This window comes from Bos indicus, chromosome 8 (assembly GCF_029378745.1).
Source record: "Bos indicus isolate NIAB-ARS_2022 breed Sahiwal x Tharparkar chromosome 8, NIAB-ARS_B.indTharparkar_mat_pri_1.0, whole genome shotgun sequence".
NCBI classification, from domain to species: Eukaryota; Metazoa; Chordata; class Mammalia; order Artiodactyla; family Bovidae; genus Bos; species Bos indicus.
This window is the reverse complement of record NC_091767.1, coordinates 44524791-44545422: the sequence shown is the minus strand read 5'-3', so window position 1 is coordinate 44545422 and position 20632 is coordinate 44524791. Positions and strand designations below refer to the sequence as shown.

General features: G+C 42.3%; 1 protein-coding gene across 1 annotated transcript in view; it reads right to left on the bottom strand.

Moving 5' to 3' along the window:
• Positions 1-661: 661 nt before the first annotated feature.
• PGM5 (phosphoglucomutase 5) overlaps positions 662-20632 on the bottom strand; it is a 210019-nt gene continuing 190048 nt past the window's right edge. The window contains exon 11 of the mRNA XM_019966038.2: positions 662-2134. Coding sequence (XP_019821597.2) covers positions 2045-2134 — 90 coding nt within the window. The 3' untranslated portion in view covers positions 662-2044. The remainder of the gene's footprint in view (positions 2135-20632) is intronic.

The window sequence follows — 20632 nt, the reverse complement described above, 5'->3', positions numbered from 1 at the left end:
CACAGCCTCCTGTTTCCAAACTACAAACTCACAGGAGTAGGAATAGAATCTTATGCATCCATGTGCTGCACCAAGAAACCCAGGATGCCACATAGAGCAGTTGTTCAAGGAGTGCTTGCTGAATGAATGAATGCATATTTGGGCTGTTGGACACATATGACTCCACACTGAAATAAAGAAACAGAATTTTAAAGTGAGGATTGATTTACCTGGGGACTTCAAAATTAGAGATGATGAAAAGTTCAAAAACTTGAGAAAAAAATATTGAAGAAAAACATAGGCTTTGTTAAGCCTGAGGGTGTGCCCAGTCATGCTGACTGTCATGGACCTCCACTTTAAACATGTTGAGAACCAAAGCAACAAGACAAGTTGTATTCCACTGTTGATGAATTTTATAACTAGTTCCTCAGACTCTCAGCTCAAAGCCACTCTCCTACTATTTTGAAATGAAGATACTTGTGATGAAAGGTTAGATACCATGCTTCTGATGCCGAAAGGCGGTTTTGAGCATTGTGCCTTCTCAGTTCTATTTACTAAATTTCCAAGGTCGTCATAAGGAAAACCAGCCCTGCAAGTGTTCCAAAAGGCAAACCTATCAGAAGAGTGACCACTACTGGAGTTTCTCAAATGACAAAACAAGCAAAAATCCACAATTCTTGCATAAGGCTGAAATCAGAAATTTTTTTTATTGGCTAATAAAGGTCCTAGCAAGTATCTGACAGAAGCATAGATAGAAAATGGAAACAAACACCTTGCTGGGGATGTTTCCCTGCTTGCCCTAATCTTGACTACAGCAATAACACACTGCTGAACAGTCAAAGCGCATAACCTATCTCACCAGTCACACGGCAAGTGACTGCCGTTCCCAAGGAAGCAAAACATGCGCAAACAGGTCCCGTGAACCCAGGCTTCTGGCTGAGAGGGCTGATGGAGGCTGCCAGGGCTGCAATATCCTTTCTCTGGGCCAAGAAAGCCAGTTGTGACCCTCTGCTCTCCAGCAGGGGGCCCCACTCTCCCCTCCATCTCATTAGGGCCATCACCCGGTGCCACCAGTCAGGTTCTCTTCCAGCATCCGCTTCATCTCCTACTTGTGGAGCATGTCACTGTCTCCTTTGACAGCCACGATAAGTAAGATCTGAACAGTGTCCAAACAAGTGCAGACCCTCACTGGGAGATAAGACAGCAGTGAGAGAAAGTCAGAGAGAGAGCCGATGTGGTGGTATTTTGCCATCTCAACGGGAATCAGATCGACCCATGTATCAACCCATGTGATATAATCAAGGAAGGGCCTGAAAATGTTCAGCATTCATTCTCAGAATCCTGCCAGGAAACTGCCTCCCGCCTGCATAATGAATGGCTGAATTTGAAGGAATGCAGCCAGCTTAATAGCTAATACTATTTACAAAATAAGAGAGAAAAAACACCCTTTGATATGTTTTGTTGAAAGTGTGCCATTGTGGTTTGTGGAAAGCTCTAGAAGATGTGAAGAGGGTGGCACAGGCACTTTGGAGATGGGAAGGAGAGTGAGTGGCCATAAAGTGGTTGGTGGGCATGAGGTGGGCTACTAGGAGTTGCACAACTTTTGCCCAAGGGAGACCTAACCTGGGATGAAAAGGAGGAGAGTCTTCTTAGGTCTGCCTGAGCGGACCTGGGCTTAGGGTCAGCTGACTTCTGGCACTGCCCTCTCCGCTATTCCAGAACTTTCTCTCACCTGGCACCAATGATGCACAGATACCCTGACTGCTCCTGGCCCACTTATTTTCTATCAAAAGGGCAAATTCCCTCTTGTGACAAAGCACAGGTATCGAAAGGCAGTGTGGCTTTCACAGACAACCGAAGACCCTGTTGCATTGCAGAAACTGACTAAAACCCAAACAAAACAGATTTTTTTCCCCCACCTACACCCACCCACCCCCCACAACCAGCAAATCATTTTTTTTTTTTTTCAAAGTCATAAGAGGCACAAACAGGAAGCAAGAAGGCATGAGTGAAGTGTCCCCCGCTGAGCGCACTCTTTGGCCCTGGTGAGTGATCTTTCCTCCATTCAGGTGATGACGGTAGGGCCCCTCCGGCCAGTTCTCTCGTGAATCTGGGATATTTTCAGCGCAATGGCTATGAGAGGGCTCAGCACTGCCTGAAAAAGAAGGAAGAAAGTCTGTGAACAACTCACGTCAGTCCCAGGAGGGCCGCAGGGATGGGTTTCTACTCCAATCATCTGGATTCAGTTCCAATTTGCGATGCACAGGCAGTCGTCTTGAACAGGGCACCCTTTCTCTGGTCCTTGGTTTCCTCTTCTGTAAGAGGAGGCCAGGGTGGGCAGGGTGGCGGGGGGGAGAGGGACAAGATGATCTCCAAAGTCTTATCTAGCTCCCCAAACACTGCTCTAAGACAGGAACTTGCACAGTCCAACTACTGGAACATTGGAGTGTTCTAGGATCATAGCGCTGTCATTCAAGGAAGTTCAGAAAACCCCTCAGTTTTCCTCTGTGACAGCGCCCTCCTCCACATGTACACCCCACAACACACACCCTGCCCCTCTACGTGAACTTGAGGAAAAACATGCATTCTCTATCCTAAGTCCCTGGGCCTGAAGAACCTTGATGTTTCAGAGAAAGGCCAACCCTTCAGCTTGTGCAGCAGAAAATAACGGCTTGTCTCCTCCCATCTTGTAACACGGCGGCTCACGGGGCACCTTGGTGTCCCTTAGGAGGAGGCAGGGAGCTTTGAGGGCCTAGGGGATAGATTCTTGGAAAAGCAAAGGACATGAAGGGGAGGATGAACTGTGTCTTGCCCTTCAGCTGCTCGTCATTTCATAGGATGCAGGCAGTATTTTCCAAAGTGAGGAGCACACACTGTTCAAGATGGTTTTAGGGGTACAGGGGATTATTTTCCATGGTGCATTGGACGTGCTGCTTGAACACTGAAAAAGTCACTGTTTTCCATTCTTCTTTAATCTTCCTAATTTCATCAAAGAGAAAATTTCTACTTGCTGCCAATTTTTAACACATTTATCAAGACAGAACATGCCTCAGGCAAGAGTTAGTGAGATAGAAGGCAATATTTGCTGTATGTTTTTATTGAATTCATTTTTATGGCAAATTTTATTTATCAAGGGATTACTCTTTTATTTATCAAGTGAGTTTATCAAGGAATACTATTTTTTCCATGGAGAGCACTGGTGTAGTTTGTTTGACATCATTGTAAGTTTCAAGATTAAGGATTTTCTATGCCATACCTTTACATGGTGGTACCTATTGGCAAGAGGTGAGGGCAACTCAGTTGCAAATCAGTATTGTAAACACTGCAGGTGTTCTCTTAACAGATCTCCGCTGAACTCTACAGATGAACCTATCCTCCCCATTTCTTCTGTAAAACATCCTGACTGATGCCACTGTTCTCTAACATAGTCACCTGCTTCTGCCTCAGCAGCTGAGCTATGTGCTTATTAGGAGTCAGTTACATTTGTTCCTAAACATGTTAATGCCTGTTGTACTTGTTATTGAAACTTTGAATTTATTAAATTATATGTAAACCAGTGAAATGTGAGAATAAATAGGAAGAGTTCTTTAAATGCAAATTAAGTTGAGTGCTTTGGGAAGAATTAGATAATGGTGATTAGTTATGCCTGTCAAGTTACATTTGAGATGTAACTTTGAGATGCTGTAAAATATTGGGGAGAATTTTTTAAGGTATAGAAAATTCTTTTTTCAGATTGCCTCATAAGTGGCTTTAAGTTCTCACTGACAATAAAGAATTTAAAGGTGGACATTACAGATGATGAATTATGAGTGGGAATCTTTTGAAGAAAGATAATTATAACACCAAACAGTACGCCCCTATTCAAAGAAAAGGTCTTGGACCAAATTCTAGCATATATATATATATATAAGGAGTCACACCAAGAAAGCAGGAACTTTGTCTAATTTAAGGCTAGAAAAGTGCCTGCTACTTAGGAGGTGCTGAATAAATATTGATAGAATAAAAGAATGCTACCTCAGTTTGAAAAAGTAAAAGTAATTTGTTTTGTGCTAAAAATACAATGGTCAAGATACAAATGCATTTAATTACCTCTCAACTCCCTTTTTGTTGTAATGAACCAAGCAGTTATCCCTTGTCCTGACCATGTCATAGAAGAAGGCTTCCATGGTAATTACGAAAACTGAAAGGAAGGAAACACATTTTTGAAAACCCCCTACGAGAAAGACCTTAAACACAAGAATTCCCACTTTGAGCCCCAGGCCAACCTGACACAGAAACTGTGGAACCGTGTGCCCCTCAAGAGACTGTGAGGGTTTGGGAAGAAGAGCGTCAGTGATGATCACCTCGGAGTGAACATCACTTGGATCCTTCCACATATTTTGGAGGAACCTTGGGAATTCTGAGATCCCTAAATATGCCCAAGTGTGAATTTTTTTGCCAGCCCTGTAAAATGGGAGCTTCAAGTCATGATTAAGGATCATAAATTAATGTGTGTTTTTTCTTGCTTGAGTGTGTATGTGTGTGTGTGTGTGAGAGAGAGAGAGAGAGACAGAACTGTGTATTTGTGTGTGCACACAGAATGCATGGTCTAGAATGATCACACCAAGAGGGTATCACTGAAAAGTGCTGCTATTTAGGAGGCACTGAATAAATGTTGGTGGCAGAAAGGATGCTATATCAATTTGATGAAAAGAAAATGATGAGGCTGATAGACTTCTGTGGCTATTCAAGAAGGGCACTCTGGGTGAGCAGGAGGATCAGAATTTTTACTATCACGTTTTTCTTTAGAAATTACATCTTTAATATATGTGAATTCCAGATACTGCTCTCATATCATCAACCATTCATCGTGGAAGAGAGATAGGGCTAAAACTAAGATCATGGCGTCTGGTCCCATCACTTCATGGAAAATAGATGGGGAAACAGTGGAAACAGTGTCAGACTTTATTTTTCTGGGCTCCAAAATCACTGCAGATGGTGACTGCAGCCATGAAATTAAGAGACGCTTACTCCTTGGAAGGAAAGTTGTGACCAACCTAGACAGCATATTCAAAAGCAGAGACATTACTTTGCCAACAAAGGTCCATCTAGTCAAGGCTATGGTTTTTCCAGTGGTCATGTATGGATGTGAGAGTTGGACTATAAAGAAAGCTGAGTGCCGAAGAATTGATGCTTTTGAACTGTGGTGTTGGAGAAGACTCTTGAGAGTCCTTGGACTGCAAGGAGATCCAACCAGTACATCCTAAAGGAGATCAGTCCTGCGTGTTCATTGGAAGGACTGATGTTGAAGCTGAAACTCCAATACTTTGGCCACCTGAGGTGAAGAGCTGACTCATTTGAAAAGACCCTGATGCTGGGAAAGATTGAGGGCAGGAGGAGAAGGGGATGACAGAGGATGAGATGGTTAGATGGTATCACCGACTCAGACATGGGTTTGGGTGGATTCCAGGAGTTAGTGATAGACAGGGAGGCCTGGTGTGCTGTGGTTCATGGGGTCGCAAAAAGTCCGGCATGACTGAGCGACTAAACTGAACTGAATCTTCTTGAGGCAACTGCAAAGGCTCTCAGATTGGGGAGTGAGAAGAGGGATGAAAAATTAGAAGCCTGTTGATATGAGATTTCTGAGGAGCTGCTGGACACAGCACTTGAGAAGCAGAAAGGAGCACAGGATGGTCTATTTTGACTCATTCATGTCACAGATGCAGAAATGGAGTTCATAGAGGAGATATGACTGGCCCAGGGTTACATGTCTGTCTGGTGGCTAAGCTGGGATAAGTAACACTGGTTCCTCCTCTACTGCTCTTTCTATGACCCAATTTTGAACGTGAGACCTGTGCATGACAAGGAAAACTAGAGTGGACAAGATGAGCCTAAGGGGAGAGATGGGAGAAATAGTAGGATCATCAGCCCACTGTACCAGACAAGTCCCATGTCAAACGAGGGGCCATGTAGACAGTGGGGAGAACAGGTGGGCAGTGGACAGTGGGGAGAAGAGCATTTCCCATTTTGTGAATGTACTAGAAGTTCCAAGATGACTCTTCGTGAATAAAGGAAATAAATTAACAGAGACTACAATCCGTTAGAAATAAAGTCTCTCTCTCTCTCTCTTTTTTTTTTTTTTCCTGTTTCCAGTGTCTCTTGGAGTGCTTGACATAGTTTTTCTACACTCGAGTAGGAAACAGTGAGTGCTCATTCTGCAGCCAACTGTGTCAGCAAGGCATCCATTCGACCATGCTCAAACCACAGTTCTAGTGTTCTTCCTCTACCTTGGATGGTTGAGTGGATTTTGCTGTTATCTTGAGTTAATAAGCCTAAAGAGGGAAATGGAGTCTGTCTCTAGTTTAAATTTGGATACTTCGTTTATCATGGATTTTTTTTTTTTTTGCATTTAAAAAAGTATTGCATTACAATATTTATCTTGAGTACTGAATTTTTTGGCACTCCCTTAAATTTTGCACTGTGCTAACCTCACCCTCATCTCAAGCAGAACAGTACCTCTTAACCCCTGAAGATATAATGTCCTATTCCATGCAATCTGTGAATGTGAGCTTGCTTGGAAAACAGATGTGATTAAGTGAAAGATTTTGAGATGAGAAGATTATCCTGGATTTTTCAGCTGGGCCCTAAATGCAATGCCAAGAGTCCTTATAGGAGAGAGTCAGAGGGAGATCACATGCACACAGAGGAGAAAGAGATGAGATGATGTAGGGATGTGGTCACAAGCCAAAGAATACCTGCAGCCACCAGAAGACGGAAGATCAAGGATCCTCTCCCAGAGCCTCCAAAGGGAGTGTGTGCCTACTGACACCATGAGCTCAGAATTCTGGCCTCTTGAACTCTGAGGGAATACACATCTATTGTTTTAAGTAACCCAGTTCGTGGTAGTTTGTTACACAACAGCCAGAAGAAATGAATACACCCTTCCTTTTCACAATACCTCCCCAGTCTTCCGCCTGCCCCTTGTCTCACTGCACTGTACCCCTTGAACTCTGATTTCTCAGCCCGAGGCAGCCCACACGCTCTTCTCCACTTTCACGTGTCTTGTTCTCTCATTTTGGACTGATGCTGAAATCTCACCCATCCCTCAAGGCCTTTTTCACGAAGTCTGTCTGATATTCCCAGGCAAGATCTCTCCATTCTCTGACCAAAGTCTAAGCTACAAAAGGCAAACTTTTTCTTAAATGTGTCTGTTTTCTTCCAAATACTACGTGTCTTGCCTATGAGAGATCTAAACAAAAATGGTGGGTTTGGAATGTTGTTTTGAGTGCTTAATGCAGTGGGTGATCTACTGAGAAACTACCTTGGGCTTTGCATCCTCTTCATCAGGAAGATTCACCAGGTAGAGATGAAACTGTCCATCCAGTCCCCCACCTGCCCGCTCCTAAGGCCAAACAGAGGCCAGGAACTGCTCTGCCTATAAAGGGTTAACAGGCATTTGGATGGTTCCAACCAGCACTAAGTGTAAACGTGGAGCTAGAGCTGGGCGAAACCTTCACAATCCAGAGTTCAAAGAAAAGGAAAGCTATCCAATCCAAGAAAGCAGTAAAGGGAAAAGATCTCTGAGTTCTGGAATTGGTGGGAGCCCCAGCCCCCTCGGACGCAGCACCACCAAGGAGGGAGGGACACACTGAGAAAGGATGGCCTGTGGGCAATGGAGAGGACTGTTAGGGAGAAGACCCTGCACCCCCGCCCAGAGCAGTGCCCCAGACAGAGGACGGACAACACGCGGAGGGGAAGACAACCACAGAGGCCTGCACTCTTCCCCAGGATGGCGTGCACCACCTCCCTGCTCCATCTCCTCTGAGCTGTTTCATATGATCTGGAAAAGGGAAGGAGCCCCAGATGGCCGCTGCTGTGCTTCTTGCCAATTCAGATGGGAGTTAGAGACCCATACAATACAGGAATGTGACATTTCCTGCATCCTAGGAGTCAGAGCAACCTGCTGAGATTCTGAGATTATAAACTTGGAGGCATCCTCTGGCTTTGTTTCCAATACAGCTCAGTGTTGTAGAAAGGGTTTTTTGGTTTTTTTTTTTTTCTGAACTTTTTAAAAGTTGAAGTATAATTGATGTATAATATTGTGTTAGTTGCAGGTGTACAGCAAAGTGATTCACTTATACATATATATGTATATATCTGTTCTTTTTCAGATTCTTTTCCCTTTTGGTTATTACAAAATATTGAGTATAGTTCCTTGTGCTCTACAGTAGGGAGAAAGTTTTTGATTATATTGACCCTCAAATCCCAAACACTCACATAATGTACCAGAGAGAGCCATGTCCTGGGATCTGTAACTAACAGTCAGGGCCACTTTATAAGGGCCTGGCCCAAAGAGTAAGTGAGGGTGGAAGTGTATGCCAGCTCCTCTCAGCAAGGCAGGCGTCCTCACAAGGATCTGCATCAGAGGACAGGCTGCCTTTGCCTTTTCACAAAGATGCACTTTCCCAGCCTCACTATCCTGTGCATTCCTCCTGAGGGGGCTTTTTCTAATTCACAAAAAGGAGCCCTAGAGGCTAGATGCCGCCCTGTTTCCAAGAGCCCATATTTTAACTAACAAAGATGACTGGTTATTTCAAATCCATTTGAGAAGCATCTAGAAGAGAAACTGTTACTGAAAGCAAATATCAAATGATTTCTTTTGCTAATAAAAGTTAACTGAAAATGCTAAACACTGCAAACATTTTGCTCTTTTATTATTAATACAATGCATGCAACCATGCTCCTAAATTTAATCCCCTTTTCATGTAATAAATCTATGTGTCTTGATCCAAAATGGACCTAAAATTAACCAAAATACAGAATATGAAAAATGACTATAGATAAATCTGAATTCCAAGCGCAAGCTCCCTCCCTGAGGGTACCCATCTATCTTGCAAATATAAAAAAACAGGCCTCCATAAATGCTCTCTTCTGAGGGGGAGAAAACCATCTCAGGAGATGAGCGAGGAGAGACTCCCAAAGAAGTTCAATCAAAGCAAAAACTAAACTAGCGTCCCGGGAGTGCAGTGATGAGCCTGACAGAAACCACACTGTCCAGGCCTGCCCGGCCCCTTCTACCCCCTCCCCCATCTTTACGACTGACTTGGGGCTTTAGGAGGTGAGCGGCAGCACTTAGGTCGCAAATCCAAAATCAAGCAGAAGAGTCCTGAAGCCATTCTTCCTACTTATTCAAACTGGAGCTACCTTTGGGTCCACACTCAGAAGCATGTTAGGCTGGAGAAGGAGAGAATACACACACACGTGCTGGCCAGCATTCGGGGGCACGGTTGAAAGGCGCCGGGAGAATCTTGGGGGCCTTTCATTGTCCTGTTGTGCAAACACAGACCGACCTGCAAGAGTTCACAGCTTCCCTGTCATAGAACTGCTCCCCTGGCCACTCTCTCCCTTTCCCTCTTTCCTCTCTTCTTTCTATCCCTCTATCTGCCCCCAAAACATGGCAAAAGATGGGAAATGACTGACTGGTTCAAACTGCCACACTATCTGCCTACCTCCTCCAATGTCCCAAGCATGTCTCCATGTTTCTCTTTACTGGGTAACTCCACAATAGACAGCAAAGGTTTTCCTGATGAGAATACACTTGCTGGTTTAAAGGGAAACTAGATTGCCCACCTCCCCACTTGCAAAACTGTTAGCAAAATGTAACTCCAAGATCATGGCATCTGGTCCCATCACTTCATGGCAAATAGATGGGGAAACAGTGGAAACAGTGGCTGACTTTATTTTTCTGGGCTCCAAAATCATTGCAGATGGTGACTGCAGCCATGAAATTAAAAGCCGCTTACTCCTTGGAAGGAAAGTTATAACCAACCTAGACAGCATATTAAAAAGCAGAGATGTTACTTTGTTAACAAAGGTCCGTCTAGTCAAGGCTATGGTTTTTCCAGTGGTCATGTATGGATGTGAGAGTTGGACTATAAAGAAAACTGAGCACCAAAGAATTGATGCTTTTGAACTGTGGTATTGGAGAAGACTCTTGAGAGTCCCTTGGACTGCAAGGAGATCCAACCAGTCCATCCTAAAGATCAGCCCTGGGTGTTCATTGGAAGGAGTGATGCTGAGGCTGAAACTCCAATACTTTGGCCACCTGATGCAAAGAGCTGACTCATTTGAAAAGACCCTGATGCTGGGAAAAATTGAGGGCAGGAGGAGAAGGGGATGACAGAGGATGAGATGGTTGGATGGCATCACCGACTCAATGGACATGGGTTTGGGTGAACTCTGGGAGTTGGTGATGGACAGGGAGGCCTGGGACGCTGAGGTTCATGGGTTCACAAAGAGTTGGACATGACTGAGCAACTGAACTGAACTCCAAGATTAAAGGCAGAGGTCTAAAACACACACACACACACAACACTCTCCAGTTCATGTTCTCAAGGGACTCTCTTTGTCGTCGTTCACCTCCTCTTTTGAAGCCAGGATCTAGGTTATAAGTAGTCATAGCCATTTTAAGACAACTAGATTCCTAGGGTTGGAACAATAATGTGATTCAGCTTGCGTTTCTGCATGTAGATCCCAGAATGCCTTGCTCCTTAGAGACAGATTAAAAGCATCAGGAGCAGTCTCCCAAAGACTGGTCAGCAGATGGCTACCTGAGGATGAGATAGGAATCACCTGGGGATGCTCCTCTGGGCTCCCATCATAGAGATGCCATTTCAGTGGATCTAGGGACCAGACAGGGAATGTGTAGCTCTAACAAGCTCCCACAATGATTCTGGTGCACACATAGCTATTGAAATCACACTCATTTGTGATTAAACACAATTTTTTTTGTTTGCTGTATAAACACTTATAACACTTATTTCAAAAACATTTTCCAAACCAGAAGGTATAGATAAAGAGAATATGTCTTAGGAACTCTATGCTGCTGAACCATCATTGGCTTTTAGGCCTGGGACCCTCTTTATTATATTGATATTATGATCCAAATTAAAAGGATAAAAATGACGTTAACAGTTTCCCACTAAGAGGTGGGGTCTAGTTCCTCTTCTCTAGAAACTTGGCAGGCTTGTTCAGCCAATAGAGTTTGGCAGGAGTGCTGTTCTATGACTTGTGAGTCTTGGTCACAGATGCCTGGCAGCTTCCCCACACTGCCCTCAGCAACCTCCTGTGTTAGAAGATGACTATCTCAAGGCCAAAATGGTGAAGAGGTCTCCAGAAGATTCCGGCTCCCAGCCATCTGAGTCACTCCCAGTTTTTTTTAGTTTTCCCACTGGAGATTCTAAGACATTCGGGTGCAGAGGCAAGCCACCCAACTCTGTTATGCCCAAATTCCTAGCCTACAGGCCCCATGAGCATGCTGAAATCATTGTTGTAGGGTGCCACCAAGTGTTAGGGTGATTTGTGAAGCAAGAGCAGCCAATCAGAGCGAAAGGTGAACCATCCAAGCAGTGTTTTAGGTTGATATACTGCTTGACCACTCAGGAAGTGGGGCAAGAAGTTAAGACTTGAGTACAATGAGAGGACTTATAGTATGTTGGTTGCACACCGGGATCTATTAGGCTTGGCCTTAAATCCCCCTCCAGCACGCACGGACAAGATGCTTAATGTCTCTGTGTATCCTTGGTTTTGTTTTGTTTTTTCTGTGCATCAATTTTGAAACTGGGATGCTAAGAATAGTTCCTGCTCCACAGAACTGTTGTAAGCATGAAATGAGATACAGCCTGGCCCTCAGCAGCAGCCCCGCCTGCACTTGTGGCTCCATCACTGAAGGCTGCCAGGAGGCCTCACCCTGCTAAACATGTAGCTTGCACATATGAACATCAAATAATCCCTGCTCTTGTCTAAGCAGTCTTGGAAGCCAGAAGATGTTCTGTTTCTTGGCTGGGTTTAAGTCACAGGCAATAGAATCGGCTATACAAGAAAACAGAGAATTGATTTACTGGCTTGCAAAAGTCGTGGGAAAATGAAATGCCTTCTCTTGCTTTCATCTATAGTTTGTGCCTTGGGTGCTAAAGTTTTTATTCTTCTTTAGCAGTTTTTAATAGCTGACACTGTCTATGTATTGCATGCCAAGCAGTATGCCAAATTCATGCACTGAGTTAATCTTTATAGTAGATGGTTATATCTTTATATAATCTATGATAGATATATCTATTATGTGAGGTAGGTAGTATTAGCCCCATTTTAAAGGTGAGAAAATTGAGGCTCAGAGGCATTACATCACTTGCTCAAAGACATGCGGCTGGTAGATGGCAGGGCTGAGCTCTGAACCCAGTCACTGCCATGATTTTAACTGCAAAGTTGGGCTGTATCTCACTACCCTACACTGCCCTTCTACTGAGGAAAATGTTTCCATTTTATGAGTATTTAAAATAATGTTTTCATGCCTTGCTGTAAAAGGTTTCTCTGTTCACAGTACTGTGAAATACAGCAATCACAGGGAAGTACGTAAAAGTTATACCTGATGCTTGTACTTCTGGGGCCCTCGAGGATTTAAGTTCTACATGAACACATCAAATTGTTTCCCTAATTAGCATGACATCCTGTCAACACCTATAGCCTATGTCCAAGAGTTTTCTTTAGCAGTACTCTATGAGATTAAAGGACTTCCTTTTGATTCCTAGGTGCAGAATTTTTTATCATGAATATAGATGATTTTAAAAAGCATCTGTCAAATGCTTTTCTGTATCCACTTTGTTATTATTTTCTAAATTAATTGCCCTTGTGATAATACTCCATATCATTTTATTCCCTAGTATATAGTTAATTTTCATACATGTTCCCTGTGGCATGAAAAGAATTTACATGTGGATGTTGTTTGGTGTAGCATCCATACATAAGGCATGTTAACTATGCCGTTCAACTATCCCATAGCCTTACTAATTTTTCTGTCACCTTGTTCTAATAATTCCTGACAGCAGTACTAAAATATTCCAAGGCTGTTTTACATTTCTCTATTTATTCTTATCTTTTATCAAATTTTTGCCTTATAAATATAAAATTGTTAGATCTTCCTGGGGGAATTAAACCTTTGATCATTGTGAAGAGTTCCTCTTTATATTTAGCAATACTTTTGACTTTAACCTGAAACTAATAAAGTCAGATTTTTGATTATTATTAGTTCCAAATTTTCTGTATTTTTGTTTAACACGTCTCTTATAAACAGCTTTTGCCTTTTTAAAAAATCCAGACTTTGTCTTTTCCCTGGAGCATTTAGCTTATCCACATTTAATGCAATGACAAATACACTTGTATTTAAATCTACCATCTTACAAGCTTTTTGTTTGCTCTTTTTTTCTTTCTTGTCTTGATTTTTAAAGCTATTCTCTGTTTTCCTCTCTTAGATCAGAAGTTCTATCCTTTCTATTTGTGTGTGTGTGTTATGGTTACCTAGAAATTACAAAAGCATTTCTTGATCTATCAAAGTTTAATAATGATCCATATTTTTACTTTTTCCCAAGATATGCAAGGATATTAATATACCTTAACTATGATTACTCTCACTGGTTCTTAGAACTCTTGTGGTTGTACATTTTGTGTGCACACTAAGTCATATCCAAGTCTCTGCCAGCCCTGGGCTGTAGCTCACCAGGTTCCTCTGTCAATGGGATTTCCCAGGCAAGAATACTGGAGTGGATAGCCATTTCCTTCTCCAAGGGATCTTCCCAACCCAGGGATCGAACCTGCATCTACTGATTGGTAGGTGGATTCTTTACCACTGAGCCACCAGGGAAGCTTTGTGGCTTTACAATATTATTTTAGTTCTTTATAATATTTTAGCTCTTTATAATATGAATATGATAAAAATTTCAGCATCATGACATTACTATTTATGTTTTACATAGCTAATGTTCATAAAAACCGGTCTTATTAACTTTGCTTTTTATTCTTTGATGCATCTCTTAAGTTTTATGTGGGATAATTTCCCTCCTCACTGAAAAATATCTTTGAGAATCTTTTTTTTGTGTGGGTCTGCTGGTAGCTTATTCTCTCAGTTTTTAATTTGTCTAAAAATGTATGTTGCTTTCAATTTAGAGAGATAGTTTCTAGACTGTCAGTTATTTTATTTCAGCCTTCTGATTTTCAATGTTGTTGAAAAATTAGCTCTCAATCAAACAACTTTGTCTTTGATTTTTAGATTTTAATTTTTTGTCTTTGATTTTCTGAAGTTTTAGTCTGATGTGTCCAGGTGTGAATTTATTTTTATTTATCCTGCTTGGGCTTCTAGAATCAGTGGACTGTTTTCTTCCATTGGTTCTGGGACATCCTCAGCTATGATGTTTTCAAGTTTTACCTATACTGCAATCTCTCCTTTCCTTTTGAGACTCCAATTAAATTATGCTAGACCTCAATGTATCCTTAACATGTCTTTCTAGTCTATATTTTCTATTAATTGTGGTGCACATTGCTCTGTCTCTTCAGGTGCTTTATAATCTTTTATTGTTTAACGACCATTTTGTTTGAAAAAATTACATACAGAAATAACTTGAGATCTAGGATACTGTTAGCATCCTCCATCTCATTCTATAGACAGTGCAGCAGAATCTTCAACACCAGGCTCTCAAATGATAGAAGTGAGCCCTCTACTCTAAGAGTCTTCCCAGAGACATCAAGACTGTGGATGGAATTTATGGACAGTGAATATATACTTTATGAGTGCAGAGCTATACCACTTAGAAAGAGTAGGTTATTCAAATTCTCAGGGCCAAAGTTTTCTCATTTGCACAAGAATGGATGAGTACCTATCCCACTGGACTGGTGGTGAGAATTAGGTATAACACACACAAAACATGCAGCATTCACCCAGCCTAATACAGGCAGGTATGTGATACATGCTAATGAGTATTATTATTGTTGTTGTTGTTCTTGAAGCAGGAAGCCTGGCTTGCTATAACAACATGGCAGAAGTCAGTAGACTAGCATTCTAGCCCTAGCAGGTCAACCTTTGGTAGACACATAATAACCCCACTGCTTTCTGCTTCCTTGCCCATAAAATGAAGTTCATATGATCTTTCTTGATAGAAGCTTAGATAAAAGAAGATGAAGAATATCACAAGTATACTCAGCTCTTTGAATGAAAGACACCTAAGGCCGCTCCAGTCAGAACTAAAATCTCTCTGCATCAGTGAGATGCTCTGGGCCCCAGGAAATCCCTTCCTTTTTGCTTGTGTTCACCCGTGGCTCCTCTATCCAGCCAGCATGAATACAGTTAGACGGCAGGTGAACAAGACAAAGCTGAAAACAAAGGAACAGACATGGCTGCACTCGGAACACATTCCTTTAGGGTGTATCTGCGTCTAGAGCGGCGAGTTAGCAAGGACCACGACCCAGAGTGTGAGAAGCCAAAGCAACGAGAGAAGAAAGAGAACTTGTGCTGTGAGGCTGCCTGAGCCTTAGAGAGGAATCCTCAACTCCAGGCTCTAAGATGGTAGGAGCGACCTCTCCTCGAGACATAAAGGAGTGTGAGTGGAATTAATGGATGTCCTCCTCGAGACAGAAAGACTGGGAGTGGAATTTATGGACGGTGAATATGCATTTAATGTGTGCAGTGACTGACAGGGCCTTCCACTTTTAACAAAAGAATGTGTTGTTCTATGGACTTCGCCTTTGAGACTGGGCTGCCATATCACCCTTAGGTACTTGAAGTACACTATGGTATTACCTGGTATTAATAATTGAAGTAATGCTGAAGAAGCTGAAGTTGAATGGTTCTATGAAGACCTTTTACCTTTTCATTAGAGGGCACTTGAATGCAAAAGTAGGAAGTCAAGAAACACCTGGAGTAACAGGCAAATTTGGCCATGGAGTACGGAATGAAGCAGGGCAAAGGCTAATAGAGTTTTGCCAAGAGAACACACTGGTCATAACAAACACTCTCTTCCAACAACACAAGAGAAGACTCTACACATGGACATAACCAGATGGTCAACACTGAAATCAGACTGATTATATTATTTGCAGCCAAAGATGGAGAAGCTCTATACAGTCAACAAAAACAAGACTGGGAGCTGACTGTGGCTCAGATCATGAACTCCTTATTGCCAAATTCATATTTAAATTGAAGAAAGTGGGGGAAAGCACTAGACCATTCAGGTATGACCTAAATCAAATTCCTTATGATTATACAGTGAGAGTGAGAAATAGATTTAAGGGACTAGATCTGATAGACAGAGTGCCTGATGAACTATGGACGGAGGTTTGTGCCATTGTACAGGAGACAGGGAGCAAGACCATCCCCATGGAAAAGAAATGCAAAAAAGCAAAATGGCTGTCTGAGGAGGCCTTACAAATAGCTGAGAAAAGAAGAGAAGCGAAAAGCAAAGGAGAAAAGGAAAGATATAAGCATGTGAATGCAGAGTTCCAAAGAATAGCAAGGAGAGATAAGAAAGCCTTCCTCAGTGATCAAGGCAAAGAAATGGAGGAAAACAACAGAATGGGAAAGACTAGAGATCTCTTCAAGAAAATTAGACATACCAAAGGGAACATTTCATGCAAAGATGGGCTCGATAAAAGACAGAAATGGTATGGACCTAACAGAAGCAGAAGATATTAAGCAGAGGTGGCAAGAATACACGGAAGAACTGTATAAAAAAGAGCTTCATGACCCAGATAATCACGATGGTGTGATCACTCACCTAGAGCCAGACATCTTGGAATGTGAAGTCAAGTGGGCCTTAGAAAGCATCACTACGAACAAAGCTAGTGGAGGTGATGGAATTCCAGTGGAGCTATTCCAAATCCTGAAAGATGATGCTGTGAAAGTGCTACACTCAATATGCCAGCAAATTTGGAAAACTCAGCAGTGGCCGCAGGACTGGAAAAGGTCCGGTTTCATTCCAATCCCAAAGAAAGGCAATGCCAAAGAATGCTCAAACTACCACACAATTGCACTCACCTCACACGCTAGTAAAGTAATGCTCAAAATTCTCCAAGCCAGGCTTCAGCGGTATGTGAACCATGAATTTCTAGATGTTCAAGCTGGTTTTAGAAAAGGAAGAGGAACCAGAGATCAAATTGCCAACATCCACTGGATCATGGAAAAAGCAAGAGAGTTCCAGAAAAACATCTATTTCTGCTTTATTGACTATGCCAAAGCCTCTGACTGTGTGGATCACAATAAACTGTGGAAAATTCTGAAAGAGATGGGAATACCAAACCACCTGACCTGCCTCTTGAGAAACCTGTATACAGGTCAGGAAGCAGCAGTTAGAACTGAACATGGAACAACAGACTGGTTCAAAATAGGAAAAGGAGTACGTCAAGGCTGTATATTGTCACCCTGCTTATTTAACTTATATGCAGAATACATTATGAGAAACGCTGGGCTGGAAGAAGCACAAGCTGGAATCAAGATTGCCGGGAGAAATATCAATAACCTCAGATATGCAGATGACACCACCCTTATGGCAGAAAGTGAAGAGGAACTAAAAAGCCTCTTGATGAAAGTGAAAGAGGACAGTGAAAAAGTTGGCTGAAAGCTCAATATTCAAAAAATGAAGATCATGGCATCTGGTCCCATCACTTCATGGAAAATAGATGGGGAAACACTGGAAATAGTGTCAGACTTTATTTTTTGGGGCTCCAAAATCACTGCAGATGGTGACTGCAGCCATGAAATTAAAAGATACTTACTCCTTGGAAGGAAAGTTATGACCAACCTAGATAGCATATTGAAAAGCAGAGATATTACTTTGCCAACAAAGGTCTGTCTAGTCAAGGCTATGGTTTTTCCAGTAGTCATGTATGGATGTGAGAGCTGGACTGTGAAGAAAGCTGAGTGCCGAAGAATTGATGCTTTTGCACTGTGGTGTTGGAGAAGACTCTTGAGAGTTCCTTGGACTGCAAGGAGATCCAACCAGTCCATTCTAAAGGAGATCAGTCCTGGGTGTTCATTGGAAGGACTGATGCTGAAGCTGAAACTCCAATACTTTGGCCACCTCATGCAAAGAGTTGATTCATTGGAAAAGACTCTGATGCTGGGAGGGATTGGGGGCAGGAGGAGAAGCGGACAACGGAGGATGAGATGGCTGGATGGCATCACCAACTTGATGGACATGAGTTTGTGTGAACTCCGGGAGTTGGTGATGGACAGGGAGGCCTGGCATTCTGCAATTCATGGGGTTGCAAAGAGTCGGACGTGACTGAGCGATTAAACTGAACTGAACTGAATAACTGAAGTAGTGCTAGACTGCCACAACTTTAGCAAGGTTTCCTATCTTGCTAAAACTGAATCAGAACTTTCTTCATTCTGGTTATTTTGAATCTCTCAGTTTGACTAATGTAATTGTGTGAAGAAAACACAGTCTAATGTGTGGAGTTGATACTGAGGTAGGGTTTCTATGGAGATGCAAAGTGAAACTGATTTTCTTATTTCGTTTTTTGTTAAGTGTTCTTTGAAGCAGAAACAGGTCTTCAAAGCTCTTGGGACACTGTAGGTTATTTTCTGCACTTCTGGTAATTTTCCAGGAAGAGGAGATAGTAGCAGAGGCCAGTTACCGCTACACATGCCTCCTAGCAGTTGGGCTTTAGAGGGACTTGTCTGGAAGAAAGTGAAAGTGTTAGTTGCTCAGTCATGTTGGATTCTTTGTGACTCCATGGACTATAGCCTGTCAGGGTCCTCTGTCCATGGAATTCTCCAGGCAAGAGCACAGAAGTGGGTAGCCATTCCCATCTCCTGGGGATCTTCTTGACCCAGACCCAGGGATCAAACCCATGTCTCCTGCATTGCAGGCAGATTCTTTACCATCTGAGCTACCAGGGACGCCCTATCTGGTCTGAAGGGAAAGTCAATCCTGCCAAGCAGAAGTGGAGGAGATAAGGACCCTGAAGACTGCCACAGCTGGAATGCTCAGTGGACACAGATGCCCTCAGGGAGCTTGTTAAAATGCAAAATCTGATTTGGCAGGTCTGGGGTGGGGCCTGAGATTTTGCATCCAAGAAGCAACCAGGTGAAACTGGTGCTGATGCTGCTGGCCAAGGACTGCTCTTTAAGTTGCAAGAGTTTCAAATACTGACAGAAAGAATATAAATTACATCTGTTTTAAACTTTTTAGTAAATCTTATTCATTACATGCATGGTGAATTCATCAGGACTGCAAATTCTGAGCAATATCAAAATGAAATACCCTATGTTAATATGTCCGGGTCAGCAGTTGGATTCACTAGTAGAGAAATGCCCATGTGGTTAAAGACAGTACAAAATGTACAACCGGAAAATCTTAGTCAGTTACCAAGGTATCTTAACTTCTGTGGAATACCACACTGCCCATCTTCACTGCAGTTCCCGAGGTTGTAACTAAGCAAAGCAACTTTGTAACAAAGCAAACCAAGATCAAAAAGCAACAATAGACTTGGCTTCCTAAGGGATCTGGGGCTTTTGTGGGGAGTGGTTTGAAGGTCACTGGGAAAGCACCTGAAATGCAATCACTCCTTGTGAGGCACTCCTGGGAGCCTCATTCACACCAGAACACACAAGGGCACTCCTGGGTGTGCACAAGCACTAAAATAGCCCACACTTGCTGCCCATGCATTCTAAGTACTGACCAGAGCTCTCTCCCATATCTTTCTTTTTTCATTCCATTTATCCATGAAGTCCTTCCTGAATAGTTTTCCTTTGTCTTTCAACATAGTTCTAGTGCTGCCCATCTGAAAATCATTTATAAGCAATTGCTTTAAATAGGAAAAAGAAGGAGTCCTTCCTAGAAGAAACCAAAAACCTGAAAAAGGAATTCAATTTCATGAAACAAACACGCTCAAAGACATTTTTCTTTCATGTTCTGCAGCAATCAAAAGCCAGAGAGCTCCATCTCAGAAGGCCAATTTTGGAGATTTCCAGGGATATTTGATACTTTTTTTAAAAAACATTAGAATTCACCTCTGTATGTAAACATAAATGTGAATACAAATGTAACTGTACCTTTTACAAAATCCATTGTTGAACCAAACTCATTTGGATGTACGCTTCACTGAATGTAATCAGAAATTGTGCATAAAGTTAAAAAAGGCCAGCGTCAGCAAACTATGGTCCTCAGACTAAACCTGGTCTATTACCTGGCTTTTGTATAGCCTGTAAACTAAGACTAGTTTTTGTGTTTTTAAATGGTTGGGAAAAAATCAGAAGAGTATTTTGTTATTTGTGAAAGTTACATGAAATTCAATAACTCTGAATTCAATAAATAAATTTACTAATTCATTTATGTATTGTTGGTGGCTGCTTTTATGCTACAATAGCAGGTGAGAAGTTGCAACACAGACTGTATGACAAGCGTTAGGGGCTGAGCTGCGTCCCCCTCCAAATCCACATACTGAAGTCTGGACGTGCTGAAGTACATCAGAGTGTGATCATTTTTGGAGACAAGTTCTCTACAGTGGCAATCAAATTAAAATGAAGTCACTAGGGGAGGCCCTACTCCAGTAGGCCTGGTCTACTGATAAGATGAGGAATTTGGACACAGGCACACATAGAAGGAAGATCATATAAAGAGATAGAGGCGGAAGGAAACTATTTACAAACCCAGGAGACAAGCCTGGAACAGATCCTTCCCTCACAGCCCTTAGAAGGAGCCAATCCTGCCAATGCCTTGACCTTGAACTTCTAGTCTCCAGAACTGTGTGAGACAATACATTTCTGTTGTTGAAACACCCAATCTGTGGTAGCTACATCAGCCCTAAGAAACTAATACAGTGAGCAAAACAAAGTATTTACTATATGGCT